At 42.3% G+C, this 24,084-nt stretch overlaps 1 protein-coding gene across 3 annotated transcripts in view; it reads left to right on the top strand.

The window, feature by feature from the left end:
• The window catches only part of LOC115159181 (contactin-associated protein-like 4), a 187,202-nt gene that overhangs the window by 108,950 nt on the left and 54,168 nt on the right, over positions 1-24,084 (top strand). For all 3 annotated transcript variants that reach the window (XM_029708648.1, XM_029708649.1, XM_029708650.1), the window contains 4 exons: positions 13,576-13,682; positions 18,570-18,689; positions 22,569-22,766; positions 23,720-23,876. In XM_029708648.1, the coding sequence (XP_029564508.1) occupies positions 13,576-13,682; positions 18,570-18,689; positions 22,569-22,766; positions 23,720-23,876 (582 nt within the window). The remainder of the gene's footprint in view (positions 1-13,575; positions 13,683-18,569; positions 18,690-22,568; positions 22,767-23,719; positions 23,877-24,084) is intronic.

Genomic DNA, 24,084 nt, shown 5'->3' on the forward strand with positions numbered 1-24,084 from the left:
TACCCGCTGCATTTTGGTCCACTCCTTACGACGTCCGTTACAGCATGCCTATCAGTCCAGGAGAAATTTAATCAGATCGAGCATTAACCAGTGTTGGCCGACATTCGCATAGCAGATGTTTGGCGGTGTTGGATGTGCAACTGCTGTATAAACTAACATATCGGTGAGCGGCTGCTCTTGTGTGTCACAAACCACTCCCTTTACTTATTATCCCTACCGAGTTAAAAGTTCAAAACGACACTATCGATGTTAAAAATAGCCTAATGACTCTCAAATGTCAAAACATAATTCATGTTAATTTAGATCGGGGGATTTATGCATATTAGTCTAATTCGAGTGTTTTAACGTCTGACATGGCTGCATGGGATTTGTCAGATTCTACTTGGGTGTGGTTTCGCTGCATCCAATGGCAGTGTCTGTGGTAAGGCAACACAAGGAGCAGATTGTAGATTTTGCAGCACTGACACAGTTCCACCTCTGATACTGCCAAAACAACGCTATGCAGATGTCAATCTGATTGAATCCAGCACTTAATCTGGGTTCAGAAACCTGGCCTGAAAACCTGAAAATGGTGTGCTAAAATAAAAATATAATGTTTGACAAGCCTGCTGACTAGGTAATATTCTAGAAGTTCATTTTCAGGGAGGTGGATGGGGCAAATTCTGCATAGTCCACACTTTTTTCTTTAAATCTTGATACATGTGTTCTTGAATCGTTCTACCCCAGTGGTGTCAAAAATATGTCCTGCGAAGGGGTTCCAATTTGGCCCGCAGGTGGTTTGAGTAAAAAAAATAGTTGGGGGGGACAAACTCAATATGCTTTAAAATGACTAAAACCAAATTGAAAATGTATAGAAATGATAATGGACCAGTGGAGGCTCCTCAGAGGAGGAAGGGGAGGACCATCCTCCTCAGTGAATTTCATAAAAATAAAATAGTGAAACAATAAAAAAAGTTTGCCTTTTTACATACAACTATACTAAATATATTCGCGTCACCAAGTAATTGATTGATAATCCCCATCAAAATCCATAATTTTAAGCTATATATTGGATGTGTCTCCATCCATCGCATCCGCCGATGTCGCACTTCCGCATCTGCGGTGAAAGGTGACAGAGCTAGAGTGGTGTTTGTCAGAACATGAGACATCCCGAAAATCGATCTTCTAATGAAAATGTCTGTACTGTCCAAGCGGTTTGACCTACAAACTTATGACCACTCTATGGAAATGCGAGACTCTCACGAACTCGATGGTGGTCTCCATTTTGCTCTACGACCCCCCACAAGTGTCAGAGGACTCGCCTGAAGTCTGTACTGTTGATGTGCCAACTTCTGTTTCATAGCGCACAAACCATTTGGGCTACAAGCTAATGTGACCACACTGTGAAAAGGGGAGATTCTCACAAAAAACGATGTTCTCAGTTTTGCTCTATGACCCCCACAGATGGGACTGATCTGAAGGTAACCAGTACCGGTTTTAAAAAATGTATCAAAGTATGAAAGTAGCTTTGTGCCTACCCAAAAAAAAGGGGTTAAATATGTGTAAAGAAAAAACTTATGCAGTACCAGTCAAAAGTTTGGACACACCTACTCATTCAAGGGTTTTTATTTAGATTAATTTCTACATTGTAGAATAATAGTGAAGACATCAAAACTATGAACTAACACATATGGAATCATGTAGTAACCAAAAAAGTGTTAAAGAAATCCAAATATATTTTACATTTGAGATTCTTCAAAGTTGCCACCCTTTGCCTTAATGACAGCTTTGCACACTCTTGGCATCTCTCAACCAGTTTCATGAGGAATGCTTTTCCAACAGTCTTAACCTGTTGGGGATAGAGGGCAGTATTTGCACGGCCGGATAAAAAATGTACCTGATTTAATCTGGTTACTACTCCTGCCCAGTAACTAGAATATGCATATAATTGTTTGATTTGGATAGAAAACACCCTAAAGTTTCTAAAATTGTTTGAATGGTGTCTGTGAGTATAACAGAACTCATTTGGCAGGCCAAAACCTGAGAAGATTCCAAACAGGAAGCGCTCTCTCTGACTATTTCTTGGCCTTCTTGATCATCTCTATCCAAAACAGGGGATCTCTGGCATAACGTGACATTTTCTAACGCTCCCATAGGCTCTCAGAAGGCGCCAGAATGGGGAATGATGACTCTGCAGGCCATGGCTGAAAAACAGTAGCGCATTTGGATAGTGGTCGATCTGAGAACAATGAGACTTGGGCGCTCGTGCACGAGCCTCCACCATGTTTACATTTTCAGTCTTTGAACAAAAACAGGGTTTCCCGGTCGGAATATTATCGCTTTTTTACGAGAAAAATTGCATAAAAATGGATTTTAAACAGCGTTTGACATGCTTCGAAGTACGGTAATGGAAGGTTTTGAATTTTTTTGTCACGAAACGCGCCGGGCACGTCACCCTTCTTTACCCTTCGGATAGTGTCTTGAACGCACGAACAAAACACCGCTATTTGGATATAACTATGGATTATTTGGAACCAAACCAACGTTTGTTATTGAAGTAGAAGTCCTGGGAGTGCATTCTGACGATGAACAGCAAAGGTAATCCAATTTTTATTATAGTAAATCTGAGTTTGGTGAGGGCCAAACTTGGTGGGTGTCAAAATAGCTAGCCTGTGATGGCCAGGCTATCTACTCAGAATATTGCAAAATGTGCTTTCACCAAAAAGCTATTTTAAAATCGGACATAGCGATTGCATAAAGGAGTTCTGTATCTATAATTCTTAAAATAATTGTTATGTTTTTTGTGAACGTTTATCGTGAATAATTTAGTAAATTCACCGGTATTTCAGTAATTTAGTAATTTCTAAGGTATTTGAATATCGCGCCACGGGATTCCACTGGCTGTTGAGTAGGCAAGCGTCCCACCTAGCCCATAGAGGTTAAAGGAGTTCCCACATATGCTGAGCACTTGTTGGCTGCTTTTCCTTCACTCTGCGGTCCAACTCATCCCAAACCATCTCAATTGGGTTGAGTTTGGGTGATTGTGGAGGGCATCACTCTCCTTGGTCAAATAGCCATTACACAGCCTGGAGGTGTGTTTTGGGTCCTTTAACTGTTTAAAAACAAATGATAGTCCCACTAATCGCAAACCAGATGAGATGGCGTATCGCTGCAGAATGCTGTGGTAGCCATGCTGGTTAAGTGTGCCTTGAATTCTAAATAAATAAGTGACAGTGTCACCAATAAAGCACCCCCACACCATCACACCTCCTCCATGCTTCACAGTGGGAACCACACATGCGGAGATCATCCGTTCACCTACTCTGGGTCTCCCAAAGACACAGCGGTTGCAACCAAAAATCTCAAATTTGGACTCATCAGACCAAAGGACAGACTTCCACCGGTCTAATGTCCAATGCTTGTGTTTCTTGGACCAAGCAAGTCTCTTCTTATTATTGGTGTCCTTTAGTGGTGATTTCTATGCAGCAATTTGACCATGAAGGCCTGATTCACGTAGTCTCCTCTGAACAGTTGATGTTGAGATGTGTCTGTTACTCTCTGAAGTATTTATTTGGGCTGCAATCTGAGGGGCAGTTAACCCTAATGAATTTATCCTCTGCAGCAGAGGTAACTCTTCCTTTCCTGTGGCGGTCCTCATGAGAGCCGGTTTCGCCATAGCTCGATGGTTTTTGCGACTGCACTTGAAGAAACTTTCAAAGTTCTTGAAATTTTCCGGATTGACTGTCATTTCTCTTTGCTTATTTGAGCTGTTCTTGCCATAATATGGACTTGGTCTTTTACCAAATAGGGCGGTTTTCTGTATATCACCCCTAGCTTGTCACAGCACAACTGATTGGCTCAAATGCATTAAGAAGAAAAGAAATTCCACAAATTAACTTTTAGCAAGGCACCCCTGCTAATTCAAATGCATTCCAGGTGACTACTTTATGAAGCTTGTTCAGAGAATGCCAAGAGTCTGCAAAGCTGTCATCAAGGCAAAAGGTGGCTACTTTGAACAATCTCATATATTAATGTATTTTTATTTGTTGAAAACTTTTTGGGTTACTTCATGATTCCATGTTTGTTATTTCAGTTTTGATGTCTTCACTATTATTGTACAATGTAGAGAAATAGTAAAAATAAAGAAAACCCTTAAATGGGTAGGTGTGTCCAAACTTTTCACTGGTACTGTAGATATATATATATATTTCCTAACCTTTCTTATATCTCCTAGATATAGGAAAAACATTTCAAAACCTTGTTGCTTATGATTATCTTTTTGGACTGTCTTTTTTGCCATTTATGAATGTTTTATTCAATGTGTTTCTCTGGGCTATAGTAGTAAAGGCCAAAATTCAGTATTTTATCAAATATATATTTTTATTATAAGCATGTGATACCTAAAGGGGTCCAAAAATCTAAATCAAATAGCTAAATAATCCATAATATGACCATCATAAAACAATTCAATATGTCAGCTTAGAACTGCCCCCTAGTTTCCATCCTCCTCTGGGTACATTGAATTCAATACAAAACCTAGGAGGCTCATGGTTCTCACCCACTACCATAGACTTACACACAGTAATTATGAGAACTTCTGGAGGACGTCCTCCAACCTATCAGAGCTCTTGCATTATGAAGTGACATGTTGTCGTCCCAATCAAAGTATCAGAGAAGGAATCTAGTACGGAAAGCATAAGCTACTGCATTGCATAAATTGTGGTGAGTAATTGACTCAAAGAGAAAGACAATAATTGAACAGTTTTAAACAAATAAAGATTTTCAAAAATGAAGGAGAAGCAAGACAGAGAGAGAGCTATCTATATATATATATTTTTTTTTTACTTACTTAGCTAGCAAATACAGCTAGCTAGTTTAGCCTACTCAAACACTTGGCTCAAACAGAGAGGGATGATATGTTACCTAGCTGGCTATGGCTATCCAACAGTGGAACAATTGAAGGTACGTTTTTGGTATTATTCATTTATTGCCACACATTACTGCATGATTGTAGCGTGTTTACTAACGCGTTACATCTAGTACCTATGTTTGCTTGAGGTCAGCTAATATGGTGACAAGGATGTAGGTTTTTCCACCTCGTCACAGACAGCTGATGTGTTGTGCATTGAAGTCCACAAGCGAAGTGAAAGGTGAGAGGAGGAGAGCATGTAGATGTGAGAAGGAATTATACAATGATCAAATGGATCATGCTGTGTGTATGTGGCTGCTCTGAAAGTGAACTGTGTTTGCGTGTGATCAGGGGTGTATTCATTCTGCCGATTCTGTTGAAAACGTTTCTTAAACGGAACGAAACAGGGATAAACATACTTGAATTTGTCCAATAGAAACTCTCGTTTGCAGCTTTTGGACTAATGATTACACCCTAGATCAGCTAGATGCAGGCAAGAGTGTGCATTGTGGTATTGAATGTGTCACTGTCTGTCACCTTGATTACTCAAATTTTCCTATTGACTTGTGCCCATATGTTGTTAACTTTCATTTGTAGGCTATGTTGAAGCAACCTCATGATGGGTATAGGGAAAATGTGAGTATCATGTAGTAGCCTAAACCTATCGATGTTACATTGACCTGGGTAATTCGAATTTGAATGACAGCCATCCAATGTGCTGTAATGGAAATAAGGCCATGCTCATCTTAAACAGCCCCGACTGCCACTGTAATGGACCTATATTTATACAGTTTCTCGACTGTCCAGTTAGCCAATAATCGCTGGACAGTCAGGGAGCATAGAATATTCCCAAAAAGAGGAATAGAGGACAATCTTTAGCAAATTGTGTCTGCAAGGAAATATAAGCAATTGTCAGTTCGGCCCTCCGGGACCTTATTGAAGACCGAATGCTGCCCCCTGGGCAAAATGAGTATGACACTCCTGCTCTACCCCCTACCGCTGTTACGTAACTTCAGTCCCTCCACATTGTAAATATGAATGCCTGTGTGATGCTGTTGCTCTGCTGCTTGTCAGGAAGGATGTAGAAATGAATCTGAGAAAAGGCTCACCCTAGGGGAGTAGTGTTAATGTGTGTGTGTTTGTGTGTGTGTGAGGGAGGGAGGGGGAGAGGGAGTTCATTTGTGAGGCTTGTGCATGAGTGTGTGTGCGATTGCGCCTGCCTTTGTCCGTGCATGTGGAAGTTAGAGGGGGAGCGCTGTTTTTAGCTGACTCCATGTCCCTGTGGTCTGTGTGACACCTTGGCATCAGGCCGGAGGCGTGTTGAAAGTGCTCCTTCGATAAATTAACAGGCATAAACAGTGCATAGAGTATATACTGAAATAATGACGCCAATGTTGACATGTCAGGCAGGCATGCTGCACACACCGTTACTTTAAGACACAGAGCGTGCGTGTGTGAGTGTGTGCGTGCGTGTGTGAGTGTGCATGACAAAGGGAATAAGGCAGTAGCACAAAGCTGGTAGCTAAGCCTGATGAGTGGATAGGGGAATTGAATAATTTATAATGCACAGTGATTTTAGTCTGCACTCTCTCTAGGTTTGCAAGCTACCTACATCTATAAAAAGACCAAGTTTCTCAGGAACAGAGAACAGGCACGATCAGGTCCATAGCCACCTCACCTTATACAGTAAGAATCGGAGATGTGTTGATGTCACTAATATACACTGCAAACATGTATTTATCTTAAGATCTAAATCACCATAATGATTAGCATTCTGGTAAATTTTCAAGATTTCCACCTCATAATTGTCACACTTAATTGTATTTATTATGTAGTGAAAATGACTTCCACTCTATTGTATAGTTATTCCACTCTTACCGATTACGAGCTAATTGCCTATAAATTCCCATAGCATTCGCTCGTATTGCCATTCATGTATATTAATTCACCCCCTGCAGTGCTGCTTTTGTTTTGTTTTCCCATTGGCTCTGCAGCAGAGGCTACTGCATTGTATAGCCAGGTTATCTATGGCTGCTGTGAGTTTTGGATGACATTTGCTGTAACCAGACATGCCCTTCCACAGTGGTGGAAAAAGTTCCCAATTTTCCTACTTGAATAAAAGTAAAGATAACTAAATAGAAAATTACTAAAGTAAAAGTGAAAGTCACCCAGTGAAATATTTATTGAGTAAAAGTCTGAAAAGTATTTGGTTTTAAATATACTTAAGTATCAAAAGTAAATGTAATTGCTCAAATATAATATCAAAAGTAAAAGTAAAAGTATAAATCACTTCACATTCCTTATATTAAGCAAACCAGACGGGATAATTAAAAAAAATATATAATTTAAGGATAGCCAGGGGCACACTCATACTCAGACATAATTTACAAGCGAAGCATTTGTGTTTAGTCAGTCCGTCAGATCAGAGGCATTAGGGATAACTAGGGATGTTCTCTTCAGAAGTGTGTGAATTTGACAATTTTCCTGTCCTGCTAAGCATTCGAAATGTAACGAGTACTTTTCGGTGTCAGGGAAAATGTATGGAGTAAAAAGTACATAATTTTCTTTCGGAATGTAGTGAAGTAAAAGTTGTCATAAATGTAAAATACAGATACCCCCCAAAAACAACTTAATTATTTTTACTTAGGTACTTTACACCACTGCCCTTACAACAAAAAGACATGAAAGACTCACATGAAAAAAAAAACGTGGTTTTCGGACACATGAGTTGTTTCAACAAATCACAGCACAGATTGATGGGTACACTTCCTGCTTTACTTCCTGTTTTGGTCCTATGGGAACACTCGCAATGGCCGCAAGTCCACCCATTACGCCATCATTGACTTGAATAGGGACGCCTGTTCTATTCACTCTATTTCTATGGCAGCACATACAGTCAGGAGTGAAAGAAAGGAAAACATATTTGTAAAAAAATTGATCTTTTTTATTACGGAGACCGCAGTCATTTGGCTGGCCAATTACCGTCACCCTAATTTGAACCCAGGTCTGGCTGTATTTTGCGGCATCGAGGAGTGTTGGACCAGTGAGTTTGGCCTCTGTCAGCTTGCAGAGATCACCCCCCCCCACCAAAACCCCCAGGATGCACCACTATCTCACCCTTAATATGCATTTAGATTTTCTTGAATTAGCAAATTAGAGCAGATGGCGCTAACAAACTATATAGACTTCCTGTATTTTATTTCAATCAAAGCACTTTCTGCCTTGTGGTGCACGCTGTTGAGTTTTGGATGCATTATATACAAATATTTGTTTACTTTTCAGCTACCATCCTTAAATCTCATTAAAAAAGTTTTTTGGTGTAACAGTAACGTTATACTATCCTATTACAGTGTATTCGGAAAGTATTCAGACCCCTTGACTTCTTCCACATTTTGTTACATTACAGCCTTATTCTAAAATGGATTAAATCGTTTTTTCCCCCTCATCAATCTGCACACAATACCCCATAATGACAAAGCAAAAACAGCTTTGCCAAACGTCACATCTGGAGGAAACCTGGCACCATCCCGACGGTGAAGCATGGTGGTGGCAGCATCATGCTGTGGGGATGTTTTTCAGCGGCAGGGACTGGGAGACTAGTCAGGATCTATAGAAAGATGAATGGAGCAAAGTACAGAGAGATCCTTGATGAAAACCTGCTCCAGAGCGCTCAGGACCTCAGACTGGGGTGAAGGTTCACCTTCCAACAGGACAATGACACTAAGCACACAGCCAAGACAATGCAGGATTGGCTTTGGGACAAGTCTCTGAATGTCTTTGAGTGGCCCAGCCAAAGCCCGGACTTGAACCCGATCGAACATCTCTGGAGAGACCTGAAAATAGCTGTGCAACGACGCTCCCCATCCAACCTGAGAAAGCTTCAGAGGATCTGCAGAGAAGAATGGGAGAAACTCCCCAAATACAGGTGTGCCAAGATTGTAGTGTCATACCCAAAAACACCTGAGGCTGTAATCGCTGACGAAAACCTGTTTTTTCTCCTGTCATTATGGGGTATTTATTGTGTGTGGATTGATACATGGGAAAAAAATGGTTTAATCCATTTTAGAATAAGGCTGTAATGGTACAAAATGTGGATAAAAGTCAACGGGTCTGAATATTTTCCGAAAGCACTGTGTATTTGGTTATGTGATGTAGAATGCTAATTCATCATTATGTTATCTTCCAAGACGTTGATTCAGCTTTAGTAAACAAGCACCATTGTGAGAAGTGGCAGAGTGAAGCTCCGGTGCACTCAGGTAGCTCTACACGCCTGCAGTCTTCTGCCCTTTATGAGCAATTGAAACACACCTAGCCTACTCTTTTGCCTCATGCAAAATTTGGTGATGCAGAAATGAGAGACCACATACATCTGTGGATTTTTATGAAAATCTTGGAATTTTTGGGTGGTTATGCAGACCCGCGAGCAACTGCTGCCCCTCATGAGTCCTGACTTATTTTTAATTTTTTGGTCCCCACCTCTATCAAAGTTGCCCATCCCTGGCCTATGACATTGGCTTACGTCTCGTCTTGCGCTGCGCAGAATATCAGATCTCAACAACGATTGGAGAAGTGTTTAACATCACCAGCAGGCTAGGCTATCACAGTCATTAGCACAAAATACAGGTCGAAATGTCTGACTTTAATACTGGGCAAATTAAATCAACCTTTTTTTTCTTATTTAGGGGTGTTTGAATGTGTTGATAAAGTGCTGGACATGATTGTTTGATTGGGACAAAGGGCCAATTGAGGGACTGTCCCGCATAATCCTTGACATGTGGTCACTCTACCTGTCTCCTTCAGGGCCCTTGTCAGGCTCAGCTGCCTCTTGAAGACAAACTACTGTTCAGACACCAGTGAATGATGACTAAGAAAACAACACTGTAGCCTACACTGTTGTTTCTACCGGCCTGCTGTGCCTGTCTCTCAGTCGGTGACTTTTCCGCCCTGTGACACGGCTATATTTGTGACCTCTCTGTGATTGGGGTCACGATGCAAGAGACTTAGCCTGCCGAGGGCTGGGCTGGAGTTGGCATCAGGGCCAGGGAGAGAGGGGGTTATAAGTAGCAGAGGGTGCCTAGCTGTGCCAACCTCCTGTCACCCTGTCTTTGAGCTACTGTGGCATACGGTCCTGGAGCAGGTTCTCTCTCTCTCCCCCCAGAAGGGGATACAAATATATACTTTCTCGGTCCCATCACACTGTTCAGGGGAATGAGGTTATTTACTTTGTAGCTTGTTGAAGTCCTTTGTAGGACATTCTAGCAAACTTTTCTCTTTAGGGTTCTTTACTGGGGGGGGGGGGGGGTTCAGTGACATGGCTGTGAACTGTAATGACTTGGAGTCACGTTGAGTACAGCTGGATGGACACACCGCGTGATGATATACAGTGCAATGATATACACCAGCCAAGTGTCTCTTTGTATAGGATAAACCAGCCAGACCCCATTCTTTCAGCATCAGACCCCGCTCTTGTCTTATAGTTAAACAGCTGGCCTCCGCCCGGTACCCTGCCCTGATCCTTGAACACTGTCACTAGCCGGTCACCACCCGGTACTCTGCCCTGCACCTTAGAGATTGTTCCCTTATATTCATAGAGTCGTTGAACACTGGTCATTTTAATAATGTTTACATACTGTTATACCCTCTTCATATGTATATTATATACTGTATTCTAGCCATGGCTCATCCTACCACTACTATATACAGTATATATATTCCGGACTCGTTCTATTATGGCTCACTGATATTTCTTAATTTCTTTTTTTTCTTCTTCTTTTAACTTTTTGGATTATTCTATATGTGTTTTGTTATTTTTAGATAATACTGCACCGCTGGAGCATAAGCATCTGCAAATTGGTGTATGTGTAAGTCTGTGTAAACTTTGATTTGAGTTTGATTTGTTTGTGAACCGGGCATTGTCAGCCCTGTGTTGTGACACCATTCCTTCATATGATTCTGACTTGACACAGCTATCATTCAGTCAGTGATGGTTGGTTGCTCCCTCAGGAGGACAGACAGGTGTGCGTGTGTCTGTGTGTCTGACTGTCTCCAAGTCTCCAAGTCTCAGAGCTCTGAGCAGTTGACCACCTGAACCCACAACATCATAAAGGGACTGTTATTAACAAGAAAATGGTACCTGCCTGCAGGCATTTACTTGTGTGCCTGAGAAGAAAGCTTGCCATGTGAACAGCAGGCTGCGGTGAGAGATATAGTGTGTGTGTGTGTGTGTGTGTGTGTGTGTGTGTGTTTGAGAGAGAGAGAGAAAGATAATGTGTGCATGAGGCAGCAGGCAGCAGTGAGAGCGTGAGGCAGCCTGTGAAATCCTGTGATTCAGCTCAGTGGCTGTTCTGGAATCAATTCCAGTCAGGCCAGGCAGACGAATGTGTCTCAGGCTGGGTTGCTGGGTTGAGGATGATGGGGACGGCTGGCAGGAAGTCCTCCCTCCTTCACATGCCATTTTAAATCTATATCTGAGAGAGAACAGTGTTAGAAGGCAACCGTTTCATTCTCAGTCTGAAATATGTTCTCACATTCCGTTCTTGTCGGGAAGGGCTCAAAATCCGTACCCATGCTGCATTTAGAGCCTACAGCTACAAAATGCACACACATAAGCTACCGTTAAAAAGTTTGGGGTCACTTAGAAATGTCCTTGTTTTCCATGAAAACATACATGAAATGATTCGCAAAATGAATAGGAAATATAGTCAAGACGTTGACAAGGTTATAAATAATGATTTTTAATTGAAATAATAATTGTGTCCTTCAAGCTTTGCTTTCGTCAAAGAATCCTCCATTTGCAGCAATTACAGCCTTGCAGACCTTTAGCATTCTAGTTGTGAATTTGTTGAGGTAATCTGAAGAGATTTCACCCCCTGCTTCTTGAAGCACCTTCCACAAGTTGGATTGGCTTGATGGGCACTTCTTTCGTACCATACGGTCAAGCTGCTCCCACAACAGCTCAATAGGGTTGAGATCCGGTGACTGTGATGGCCACTCCATTATAGACAGAATACCAGCTGACTGCTTCTTCCCTAAATAGTTGCTGCATAGTTTGGAGCTGTGCTTTGGGTCATTGTCCTGTTGTAGGAGGAAATTGGCTCCAATTAAGCGCCATCCACAGGGTATGGCATGGCGTTGCAAAATGGAGTGATAGCCTTCCTTTTTCAAGATCCCTTTAACCCTGTACAAATCTCCCACTTTACCACCACCAAAGCACCCCCAGACCATCACATTGCCTCCACCATGCTTGACAGTTGGCGTCAAGCACTCCTCCAGCATCTTTTAATTTTTTCTGCGTCTCACGAATGTTCTTCTTCGTGATCCGAACACCTCAAACTTAGATTTGTCTGTCCATAACACTTTTTTCCAATCTTTGTCTGTCCAGTGTCTGTGTTCTTTTGCACATCTTAATCTTTTATTTCTATTGGCCAGACTGAGATATGGCTTTTTCTTTGCAACTCTGCCTAGAAGGCTAGCATCCCGGAGTCGCCTCTTCACTGTTGACGTTGAGACTGGTGTTTTGAGGGAACTATTTAATGAAGTTGCCAGTTGAGGATTTGTGAGGTGTCTGTTTCTCAAACTAGACGCTCTAAAGTACTTGTCTTCTTGCTCAGTTGTGTACCAGGGCACAACTGGTTAGCGCAAACTGGTTAGAGCCAGTTTGCGCTGTTCTATGAAGGGAGTAGTACACAGCGTTCTACGAGATCTTCAGTTTCTTGGCAATTTCTTGCATGGAATAGCCTTCATTTCTCAGAACAAGAATAGACTAATGAGTTTCAGAAGAAAGTACTTTGTTTCCGGCATTTTGAGCCTGTAATCGAACCCAGAAATGCTGATGCTCCAGATACTCAACTTGTCTAAAGAAGGCCAGTTTTATTGCTTCTTTAATTAACATAGGCTACGAAAAGGTATGCATCATGAAACACGTACATCTCCACACACATGGCTTTTTATTGTTTTCAGATGATTAGAATGTAATATAATGGTGCCCATTATTAATTTTCAGAACTGACCATTTCAAAAGAGAACATTCTCTTCATGTCATGAATGGACATTCTAATAATGTCCACCTGTGCTGAACAGTTCTTGAGGATACTTTAAAAAGGTTTAGAATAGCTCAAGTAAAAGGACATTGAACCAAAAGCTGATGCACTTATCTTAAGGACAGTATTATAAAGGACATAAAGACATATTTATTCCTAGACATTCATAGGACATTCACAGCACGTCAAACAATGGTTGTATTTAGTCAGATATACCTTTCTGAGAAAATAGTTTGCGGTGACCGTACAGCATTTACTGTGATACGGTCTCTGCAGAAGTCAGGGCATTCATACTTCTTGCACTTTGCGGAGCAGAGCAGAGCTGTTATGAAGGAAGATGCCAAGGAAGTGAGTTTGTGTTTATACAGGACCTCCAGCCCCCACCTACCATCAACCAATCATGTCAATACGGAGCTATACGGAGCCCTCCGCAATGTTACAAAATTTGAGAGGCACATGGTGATGCAGTACGGAGCTTGATTTGGCCTCTGCAAGCCTCCAGAGGTTCCGCAATTGCATCCACACCCTCCATAGCAAGCATACATTGGCTTTTACTCTTGAAAGTGTACTTGGATCCTTGAAAAATATACATGCAGATTTTTGACCTTTTGGAAATCTGTGGTGAATAAATATCTCTTCTCTTTTCAGATGCTCTCCAAGCCATTGTGAACACGGGGGGAGATGCACTCAGTCTTGGAGCACCTTCCATTGCAATTGCTCTAACACAGGCTACAGTGGAGCAACATGTCACAGCTGTAAGAGGCCTTTTCTGTATTTTCTGTGTTGGTTTTTGTATCTGAAGAATATATACAGTACATGCCTGCATGTGGCTGTATGACTAAACGGGACTAAGCAGAAATACTGTCAAGAGGATAATGTGTTTGTTCCGTATACATGCACAGTGAAACAGTCCATTGAATTCAAGGTCAAATGCCTTATCTGTGATGCAGCAATAGCCTGCAGCAACGCCAGAACCTCTTGTCAAAGCCACACCATAGATAAGGAAAAGGACAGAGCCTTTAATGATGCTTCTCTCTCTCGCTGCAACCCGGGTCATCATAAATTGTGTGGAAGAAGATTAAAACTTGAAATTAAGCCATTTGTCAGTCAAACATAATCACCTCACCATTTAACACATTCACACTAGAGTTGCGCTGAAAGTGAGGTGGTGGTGGAGACAAAGAAAGGACTAGCAGCGATTGCCTCTGTATGCATAATTAGATTTGAGCTGAGACCCAGATCAATCACAGGAAGTGTTTCAGGTGAGGAGGAAATAAGACATTTATGAGATTGGAGGTGTCATGTGTCACTAAACTGTTAAAGGATGTTACTTATTCTGTTCTGTCTAGGGGGGAGGGTTTGTATTGTTTCAAATGTGTACACACACATCTAATGACTTGCAGGGTACAAAGAAATGTCTGACGGAGACCTTCGAGTCAAAAGGTTGCACAACAAAACAACAGGAGCATTCATCAGTGTGCGGCACAGGAGTTTGGTGGTGGTACTCATTGGGGAGGGTGTGCTCGTGATAATGGTTGGAGCGGAATAGGTGGAATGGTATCAAATACATCAAGCACATAGTTTCCATGTGTTTGATACCATTCCATTCGCTCCGTTCCGGACATTATTAAGAGCCTCCCTCCCCTCAGCAGCCTCCTGTGCTGTACGGGTATCTATGCTTTATTTCATGAGGGTCTGTACTATGCCAGGTCAATGTGTTCCAGTTACAATACAGAAGGGTTTCATAGTGCTGATCATGGCGACCCACCACAGGGTGCACATTTTGTTGCTGTCCAGAACTAACAAATCTTATTCAACGAATCACCTTGATTCGTTGATTCAACGAATTATCAAGCCCTTGATTAGCTGCAAGTGTGTGTGCTGGGCAAGAACAAAGGACCAACTAAGGAACCCAGCTGGTTAGTGTAACAGTGAAAGAGTGGGGAATAGCAAATTCTTTAGTGAAGAAGAACACTCACCTGGATGCATCCTCCGGTTAACATTGTTATTATTATAGCCTTGTATTCATTATTTATCAGTCAGCCATGCCCACTAGCCATTATCCAGGAGCTATTCAGAATTGTATGGACTGGGATACACAGTGGGTGTGTCTGAAATGGCATCCTTTTCCCTATATAGTGAACTTCTTTTGAGCAGGACCCATAGGACTCTGTTCAAAAGCAGTGCACTATACAGGAAATAGGGTGCCATTATGGGCACAGTCAGAGAAACAGCAACATCTGCAGCGATGGGGCCTGCGTTCCTTAGGGACACCAGCTAGCACCCTTTATTCTGGCATCCAATGGTTTTCTGTGCGTTTCCTTTCAGATAATGACGGTGAGCACATCAATAATGTAACAACATCCGCAATAACAGAACAGACAGCTGGCACACAAAGCTACTGTAGAGGGTAAAGCAGAGTGGAAAGAGAGATGGCCCAAGATAAAGAGCGTCTTTTGCGGTTCTGTCTTTGGCAGCATTGCTGTTTGGCAAACACCAACATGCCTCAGTACAGTTGTGTATTGGAATATAAAAGTTTGTCTTTGTGTATAAGTGTGTTGTGTTGGCACGCCCAACATGCCTAGGTGTCTTAGATTAGAATATGAAGAAAAATATATATAATAATGATAATAATTTGTGCATGTTATGTATTCTGTGAGATAGTCCATAATGCATTCACATTTGTGAATGAATAACTAACTATCTTCGGACAGTCCCTGCCACCCAAAAGCCTGAAGTATGTTCCTGAAAACTGTGTTGATATACAGTAAGGTCCCTATTTTCCTTTTCATGCCAAATCATGTCCAAATCATCTTGAAGTATAAAGAAATGACTGTGCAACTCAATTCTCAATACTTGAAAATGATTTGGACAGCATTCTCATATACAATTGAAGTCGGAAGTTCACATTCACTTAGGTTGGAGTCATTAAAACTCGTTTTTCAACCACTCCACACATTTCCAAACTATAGTTTTGGCAAGTTGGTTAGGACATCTACTTTGTGCATGACACAAGTAATTTTTCTAACAATTATTTACAGACTATTATTTCACTTATTATTCACTGTTTCACAATTCCAGTGGGTCAGAAGTTTACATACACTAAGTTGACTGTGCCTTTAAACAGCTTGGAAAATTCCAGAAAATGATGTCATGGCTTTAGAAGCTTCTGATAGGCTAATTGACATAATTTGAGTCAATTGGAGGTGTACCTGTGGATGTATTTGAAGGCCTACCTTCAAACTCAGTGCCTTTTTGCTTGACATCATGGGAAAATCAAAAGAAATCAGCCAAGACCTCAGAAAACAAATTGTAGACCACCACAAGTCTGGTTCATCCTTGGGAGCAATTTCCAAACACCTGATGGTACCACGTTCATCTGTACAAACAATAGTACGCAAGTATAAACACCATGGGACCACGCAGTCATCATACCGCTCAGGAAGGAGACGTGTTCTGTCTCATAGAGATGAACGTACTTTGGTGCGAAAAGTGAATATCAATCCCAGAACAACAGCAAAGGACCTTGTGAAGAAGCTGGAGGAAACAGGTACAAAAGTATCTACATCCACAGTAAAACGAGTCCTATATCGACATAACCTGAAAGGCCGCTCAGCAAGGAAGAAGCAATTGCTCCAAAACCGCCATAAAAAAGCCAGACTACGGTTTGCAACTGCACATGGGGACAAAGATTGTACTTTTTGGAGAAAAGTACTCTGGTCTGATGAAACAAAAATAGAACTGTTTGGCTATAATGACCATCGTTATGTTTGGAGGAAAAAGGGGGAGGCCTGCAAGCCAAAGAACACCATCCCAACCGTGAAGCATGGGGGTGGCAGGATCATGTTGTGGGAGTGCTTTGCTGCAGTATGGACTGGTGCACTTCACAAAATATATGGCATCATGAGGCAGGAAAATTATGTGGATATATTGAAGCAACATCTCAAGACATCAGTCAGGAAGTTAAAGCTTGGTCGCAAATGGGTCTTCCAAATGGACAATGACCCCAAGCATACTTCCAAAGTTGTGGCAAAATGGCTTAAGGACAACAAAGTCAAGGTATTGGAGTGGCCATCACAAAGCCCTGACCTCAATCCTGTACAAGATTTGTGGGCAGAACTGAAAAGGCGTGTGTGAGTAAGGAGGAATGGGCCAAAACTCACCCAACTTATTGTGGGAAGCTTGTGCAAGATTACCCAAAATGTTTGTCCCAAGTTAAACAATTTAAAGGCCATGCTACTAAATACTAATTGAGTGTATGTAAACTTCTGACCCACTGGGAATGTGATGAAATAAATAAAAGCTGAAATAAATCATTCTCTCTACTATTATTCTGACATTTCACATTTTTGAAATAAAGTGGAGATCCTAACTGAACTAAGACAGGGAATTTTTACTCGGATTAAATGTCAGGAATTGTGAAAACTGAGTTGAAATGTATTTGGCTAAGGTGTATGTAAACTTCTGACTTCAACTGTAGGTATTTCTCTTGTCTAGGTGGGTGAGGGCAGTGTGGAGTGCAATTGAGATTGCGTTGTCTATGGATCTGTTGGGGTGGTATGCAAATTGGAGTGGGTCTAAAGTGTCTGGGATGATAGAGTTGATGTGTGCCATAACCAGCCTTTCAAAGCACTTAATGATTACAGATGTGAGTGCTACAGGACAGTAGTCATTGTGGCATGAAGCCTTAGAGTTCTTGGGAACAGGAATAATGGTATTCATCTTAAAACGTGGGGATTAAAGACTGGGACAAGGAGAGGGTGAAAATAACCGTGAATGTGCCTTCCAGCTGATCTGCACATGCTCTGAGAATGCGTCCTGGAATACCATCCAGCCCTGCTGCCGTACAAGTAGAACCAGTCCTCTGGGTCGGTAGGTGCCCTCACGCACGTTACGGGGTTGTATTGTCGAAGTGTGCGTAAAATATATTGAGTTCGTCTGGAAGAGAGGCATCATTGGGCTGATTGTGGCTGGGTCTTCCTTTGTATTCCGCAATGGACTGTAGCCCCTGCCACAGATGGCGGGCGTTAGAGCCTGTGTAGTATGATCCCACCTTATTCCTATATTGTCCTTTTGCTCGTTGGATATTATCTGAGGTTGTTGTGGGACTTATTGTTGATGTCCTCAGTTGTAGCCTCAGGTTTGTCTGCGATAACCCTGTGCGCGGTAGCCCTGTCCTTTAGTTTAGCGCCAATATCTGTGTTAATCCAGGGATTTTGATTGGGGAAGCAGCGAACTTTCACTGTGGGGACAACGTCGCTGATGCATTTCCTTATGAAGCCGGTGACAGATGTGGTTAGCCCGTTGACGTTATCGGTAGAGTCTCGGAACATATTCCAATCAGCCATGCAAAGCATTCATGTAGCATAATCTCAGATTCTGATGACCATTTCTCAAAGGAGCGAGTCACAGGCATTTCCTGTTTGAGCGTCTCCTTGTATACAGTAAGCAGGAGTACCAAGTCATGATCTGATTTGCCGAATAGCGGACAAGGGAGGGCCTTGTATGCTTGCTGTGTGTAGAGTGTGTGTGTGTGTGTGTGTGTGTGTGTGTGTGTTCGCATTTTTGTTAATGATTTCAGTCAGTACTCATTTCAGTTAGGATTTAGCAGTAAGTAACCTGAGTCTTTGTTTTCTCCTCAGCCGTCTATGAGCAGTCATGTGAAGTATACAAACACAAGGGTAACACAACAGGGCTGTATTACATAGACGTGGATGGAAGCGGCCTGATCAAGCCACAGCTGATTTATTGCAACATGACAGGTAAGCCACACGCACACTCACAGACACACACACAGACACACACACACACACACTCCCACAAGGCGTGGGGGCCCACGGGCTATATCAACTCAGCAAAAAAAGAAACGTCTGTGTAAATGAACTGTGTTTATTTTCAGCGAACTTAACATGTGTAAGTATTTGTATGAACATAACAAGATTCAACAACTGAAACATAAACTAAACAACTTCCACAGACATGTGATTAACAGAAATGGAATAATGTGTCCCTGAACAAAGGGGGGGTCAAAATCAAGTAACAGTCAGTATCTGGTGTGGCCACCAGCTGCATTAAGTAGTGCGGTGCATCTCCTCCTCATGGACTGCACCAGATTTGCCAGTTCTTGCTGTGAGATGTTACCCCACTCTTCCACCAAGGTCCTGCAAGTTCCAGGACATTTCTGGGGGGAATGGCCCTAGCCCTCACCCTCCGATCCAACAGGTCCCAGACGTGCTCAATGGGATTGAGATCCAGGCTCTTCGCTGTCCATGGCAGCACTGACATTCCCGTCTTGCAGGAAATCATGCACAGAGTGAGCAGTATGGCTGGTGGCATTGTCATGATGGTAGGTCATGTCAGGATGAGCCTGCAGGAAGGGTACCACATGAGGGAGGAGGATGTCTTCTCTGTAATGCACAGCGTTGAGATTGCCTGCAATGACAACAAGCTCAGTCCGATGATGCTGTGACACACCGATCCAGACCATGACGGACCCTCCACCTCCAAATCGATCCCGCTCCAGAGTACAGGCCTCGGTGTAACTGTCATTCCTTTGACGTTAAACGCGAATCTAACCATCACCCCAGTGAGACAAAACGGCGACTCGTCAGTGAAGAGCACTTTTTTTCAGTACTGTCTGGTCCAGCGACGGTGGGTTTGTACCCGTAGGCGACGTTGTTGCCGGTGATGTCTGGTGAGGACCTGCCTTACAACAGGCCTACAAGTCCTCAGTCCAGCCTCTTTCAGCCTATTGCGGACAGTTTGAGCACTGATGGAGGGATTGTGCGTTCCTGATGTAACTCGGGCAGTTGTTGCCATCCTGTACCTGTCTCGCAGGTGTACATGTTCGGATGTACCGATCCTGTGCAGGTGTTGTTACACGTGGTCTGCCACTGCGAGGACGATAAGCTGTCCATCCTGTCTCCCTGTAGCGCTGTCTTAGGCGTCTCACAGTACGGACATTGCAATTTATTGCCCTGGCAACATCTGCAGTCCTCATGCCTCCTTGCAGCATGCCTAAGGCACGTTCACGCAGATGAGCAGGGACCCTGGGCATCTTTCTTTTGGTGTTTTTCAGAGTTAGGACACAAGAGGCCTTTCTACTAAGTTTTCATAACTGTGACCTTAATTGCCTACCGTCTGTAAGCTGTTAGTGTCTTAACGACTGTTCCACAGGTGCATGTTCTTTAATTGTTTATGGTTCATTGAACAAGTATGGGAAATAGTGTTTGAACCCTTTAGAATGATCTGTGAAGTTATTTGGATTTTTACAAATTGTCTTTTGAAAGACAGGGTCCTGAAAAAGGGACGTTTCTTTCTTTGCTGAGTTATATATATATATATATATATATATATAATTACTATTTTGATTTCGGAGATTTGGGGTCCCCTTTGAGGCCCCGCTGCTTCAGTCACATCACTACAACATGTTTATATGCTATCATTAATTAATGTGATGACTGCTATTTATCAAATAATTACCTACTATGTTGAATTGATACTCGATTAAATAAATCATGTAACAATTAACTCATTAGGAATTTGGGGCACCACGGGAAAAGTTCTTTAACGAGTTACTATGTCCCGACTTAAACTCAAAAAATGTAAAAATATCTCTTACGTCAATTACAGTACATTTTTAATTATTACCTCATCAGTCTCATTCTGAACATCGCACAATTCTTGGATATCTGCATGAACCCTAACCTAAGTGATGAATCAGAAATACACAAATTGGCTTAATTATTTTTTCACTAACTAACTAAATCATCACACAGAATATGTAAACACACAGCATAGGTTATTGATTACATACATAATACAATGAAAACATTTCCCTAGTGGACTAACAAAAGCATGACTGTTTGGTTACACAATGGAAAGGGAGGGGTATGTTAGGAGAGGGGGAGACAAATGGGAATATGAATGCTTTGCACATGAACGACCGCTCATTCAGAAAATAAATGCAATGTATATATTTACTCATAGATGTCTTTGTCGTCTCTCTGTTGAACTCGATGGTTCTATGGGAAGTGGTTTGATGTAAGTTTCTGGTTGTCCACCAGAGGTCACAATTTCCTCCTTATTTGTAGGCTTCTTTTGTTGTTGAGTGTTCGTTAGATAGATACTTCAGATGTACCACACGGTGGTGAGAGGGATCTGTCTTCCCTCTCGTCTTTGGTCAAATGTCTGAGACTACTTTACATGCACAGCTGCAGACTGTGAATGTTTGGTCTAGTCTTTTTAACAATTTCAACTTCTCTGGTCTCAATGGTTGATTATTCATGGTACAGCTAGGACCACTTTACACGCCGGCAGCAGGAAAATAATCCTGCAGCAACAGGAAATTTGAATTATTCTGTGGATTATAATTAATGACATTTTTGTAAGGGTTGATGCATACAAATCAAGTCTGAAATTTCAAAGTGTAAATTACAAAATTCTGAAACCTTTTTAAACCTCAAATACACTATATATAGAAAAGTATGTGGACACCCCTTCAAATTAGTAGATTTGGCTATTTCAGCCACACCCATTGCTGACAGGTGTATAAATTGGAGCACACAGACACGCAATCTCCATAGACAAACATTGGCAGTAGAATAACCTTACTGAAGAGAAGAACTTGACTTGCCTGCGCAGAGCCCTGACCTCAACCCCATCGAACACCTTTGGGATGAATTGGAACGCCGACTGCTAGACTGGCCTAATCGGCCAAAAGCAGTGCCCAACTACAGTAATGCTAGTGGCTGAATGGAAGCAAGTCCCCGCAGCAGTGTTCCAACATCTAGTAGAACACCTTCCCAGAAGAGTGGAGGCTTTTATAGCAGCAAAGTGGGGTACAACTAAATGGCCACCTACACTGGCGTATGGTACTGGCTTATTGCCCGCCAGTGGCGCTTTAGTTATCTCTCTCACTGACGGAAACAGATCGACACATTTAGGGTGCAGTTGATGGCTCTCAGTAAGTAACTGAGCTGTGAGCTGTAGCTTCAGAGGGTGCGTGCCTGCATTCCCTACAGGACACCTACACCAGGTGTTGCAGGAAGGCCAAAAAGATCATCAGGGACCCCAGTCACCCAACTCACGCTCTGTTCTCCTCGTTTCAATCACTGAGACGCAGGCAGTACAGAAGCATCATGGCAAAAACTTGAAGACTGGCCAATAGTTTCTACCCCCAGACCATCAGGTTGCTGAAAAGCCACGCTACTCCCCCGATTGAAAACTGAATAGCCACGCTCCTCCTAGGGACATCCTTCACCCCCATTTATTTATTCATCACTGCTACAGTTGTTATGATGTACGTATATAGGGCTATTTCTATTTCTATTGTTGTTTTTTATTACTATCTTCATTATTTTATTTCACTTAGTCCTGCATGTTGTACCCTGCAATCACTTACATGTGACTATTAAACACTCTGAAACTGAATCTGAATCTCTGGGTGGGATCCCAGATCATCTGACAGGATTCCAATCCTTCAGGGCTGGCACCAGCAGCTATCGGAATCATCTCATCTTCCCACCCACCCCATCCCTATTTTTCAGAGTGTCTTTGTTATCATTAACATTTGCATAATGATGTAAAATGATCTTAGGGGTTCCCTCCATTTCTCTGTCTCTCTCTCTATTCTCCTCCAGATAAAACATGGATGGTGATCCAACACAATAACACGGAGCTAACCAAATTAAAGGCCTCCTCTGGGATAAATCAGCATTTAGCCTATTTTAACTATTCGGCCGATGCGGAACAGCTCGGGGCCATAATTACCCAGGCAGAGCACTGCGAGCAGGAAGTCGTCTACCACTGTAGAAAGTCACGCCTCTTAAACACACCAGGTAAGCCCTTTTATTAACAGTATTGATCCCAGCCAGCCATAAAGGTCAGGATGATTAAAAAGCTGCTCACTCTGTCGGCTGTGAGTCAGTGCATGCGTCCCATATGGCTCCCTATTCCTTATTTCCCTATCAGGGCCCATAGGTCTCTGGCCAAAAGTACTGCACTATATAGGAAATAGGGTGCCATTAGGGAGACACTCTGTGAGAGTGCTGCACGCCACACGCAGAGCTTAAACAGACGTCACAATTTGATTATTATGCTCTTTGTTGCAAACTAATTTAGGTTTGGAGGGGAGATGTATTTTCTTTGAGTAATGTATATACGCTTAACACCATTGTGTTGTGATAGAATATTCACAATTTCTGGAAACGTTACATGTTTATGCACTGACTGAGTTAGCTTTTAGGTGATTTTTTTGGTGTGTCGTTGATGTTTGCCATGTGGTATTCATTTGTAGGTTTGTCAACCTTGTCATTACTATTTTAGACCTGCAAATGAACATGAAACAAGGCAACGCACAGCTTCACAGAGTAATTGCTGTTCATTAGCTATCTCGTTACTGTAGAGGCTGACTGAGAGAAGAGGAAAACAATGTCAAAGCTAAATAAATAATGCTGGAAAATGTCAAATGAAGAATAATGAGGGGAGCGTGATCAGACAAGTGTTGGAAGCACTTTGGAGTCGATCTTGCTTTTTTGTGGAGGTCCGAAACTGGTGACTTAACCATTCTCTATAAAACACTCTCGTTCTCCTCTTTTTGTGGAAAGTGTATCTTTTATATATCATCAGTGTTGTCATTGCAAATAGCGCTTATTAGTCTCTAGGTAAAACACATCTTGTCCGATCTGTTTAGGAGACATTTGCAATACCTTGAGCTTAATGTTTTTACATTAGAGCCCAAAAAGTTTTGGAGTCTGTAGGGTTTTTGAATAAGTGTGTGTGTGTGTCTCAGATGGATCTCCGTTCACTTGGTGGGTGGGACGTACAGACGAGCCCCAGACGTACTGGGGCGGGGCAGTACCAGGGAGCCAGCAGTGTGGCTGCGGTCTTCAGGGTAACTGCATCGACTCAGACCACTACTGCAATTGTGACGCTGACCGCAAAGAATGGTACAATACCATCACCAATACGACTCTCATTCTCTATATTTTTCCCTTGTTCCTTCGCTCTCTCTTTTGTCCTCATTCTTTCCCTCTCTTCTTCTCTCTCGCTCACTTTGCTTATTTCATCCTCCTCTTCTGAATGGCAATCACCACTCCTCTTCAGCTCCTTTACCCCATCCTTTCCTATGTCTTTTCCTCCCTTACCCTCTTTCCT

Source organism: Salmo trutta, chromosome 23, assembly GCF_901001165.1.
Source record: "Salmo trutta chromosome 23, fSalTru1.1, whole genome shotgun sequence".
Lineage (NCBI taxonomy): Eukaryota > Metazoa > Chordata > Actinopteri > Salmoniformes > Salmonidae > Salmo > Salmo trutta.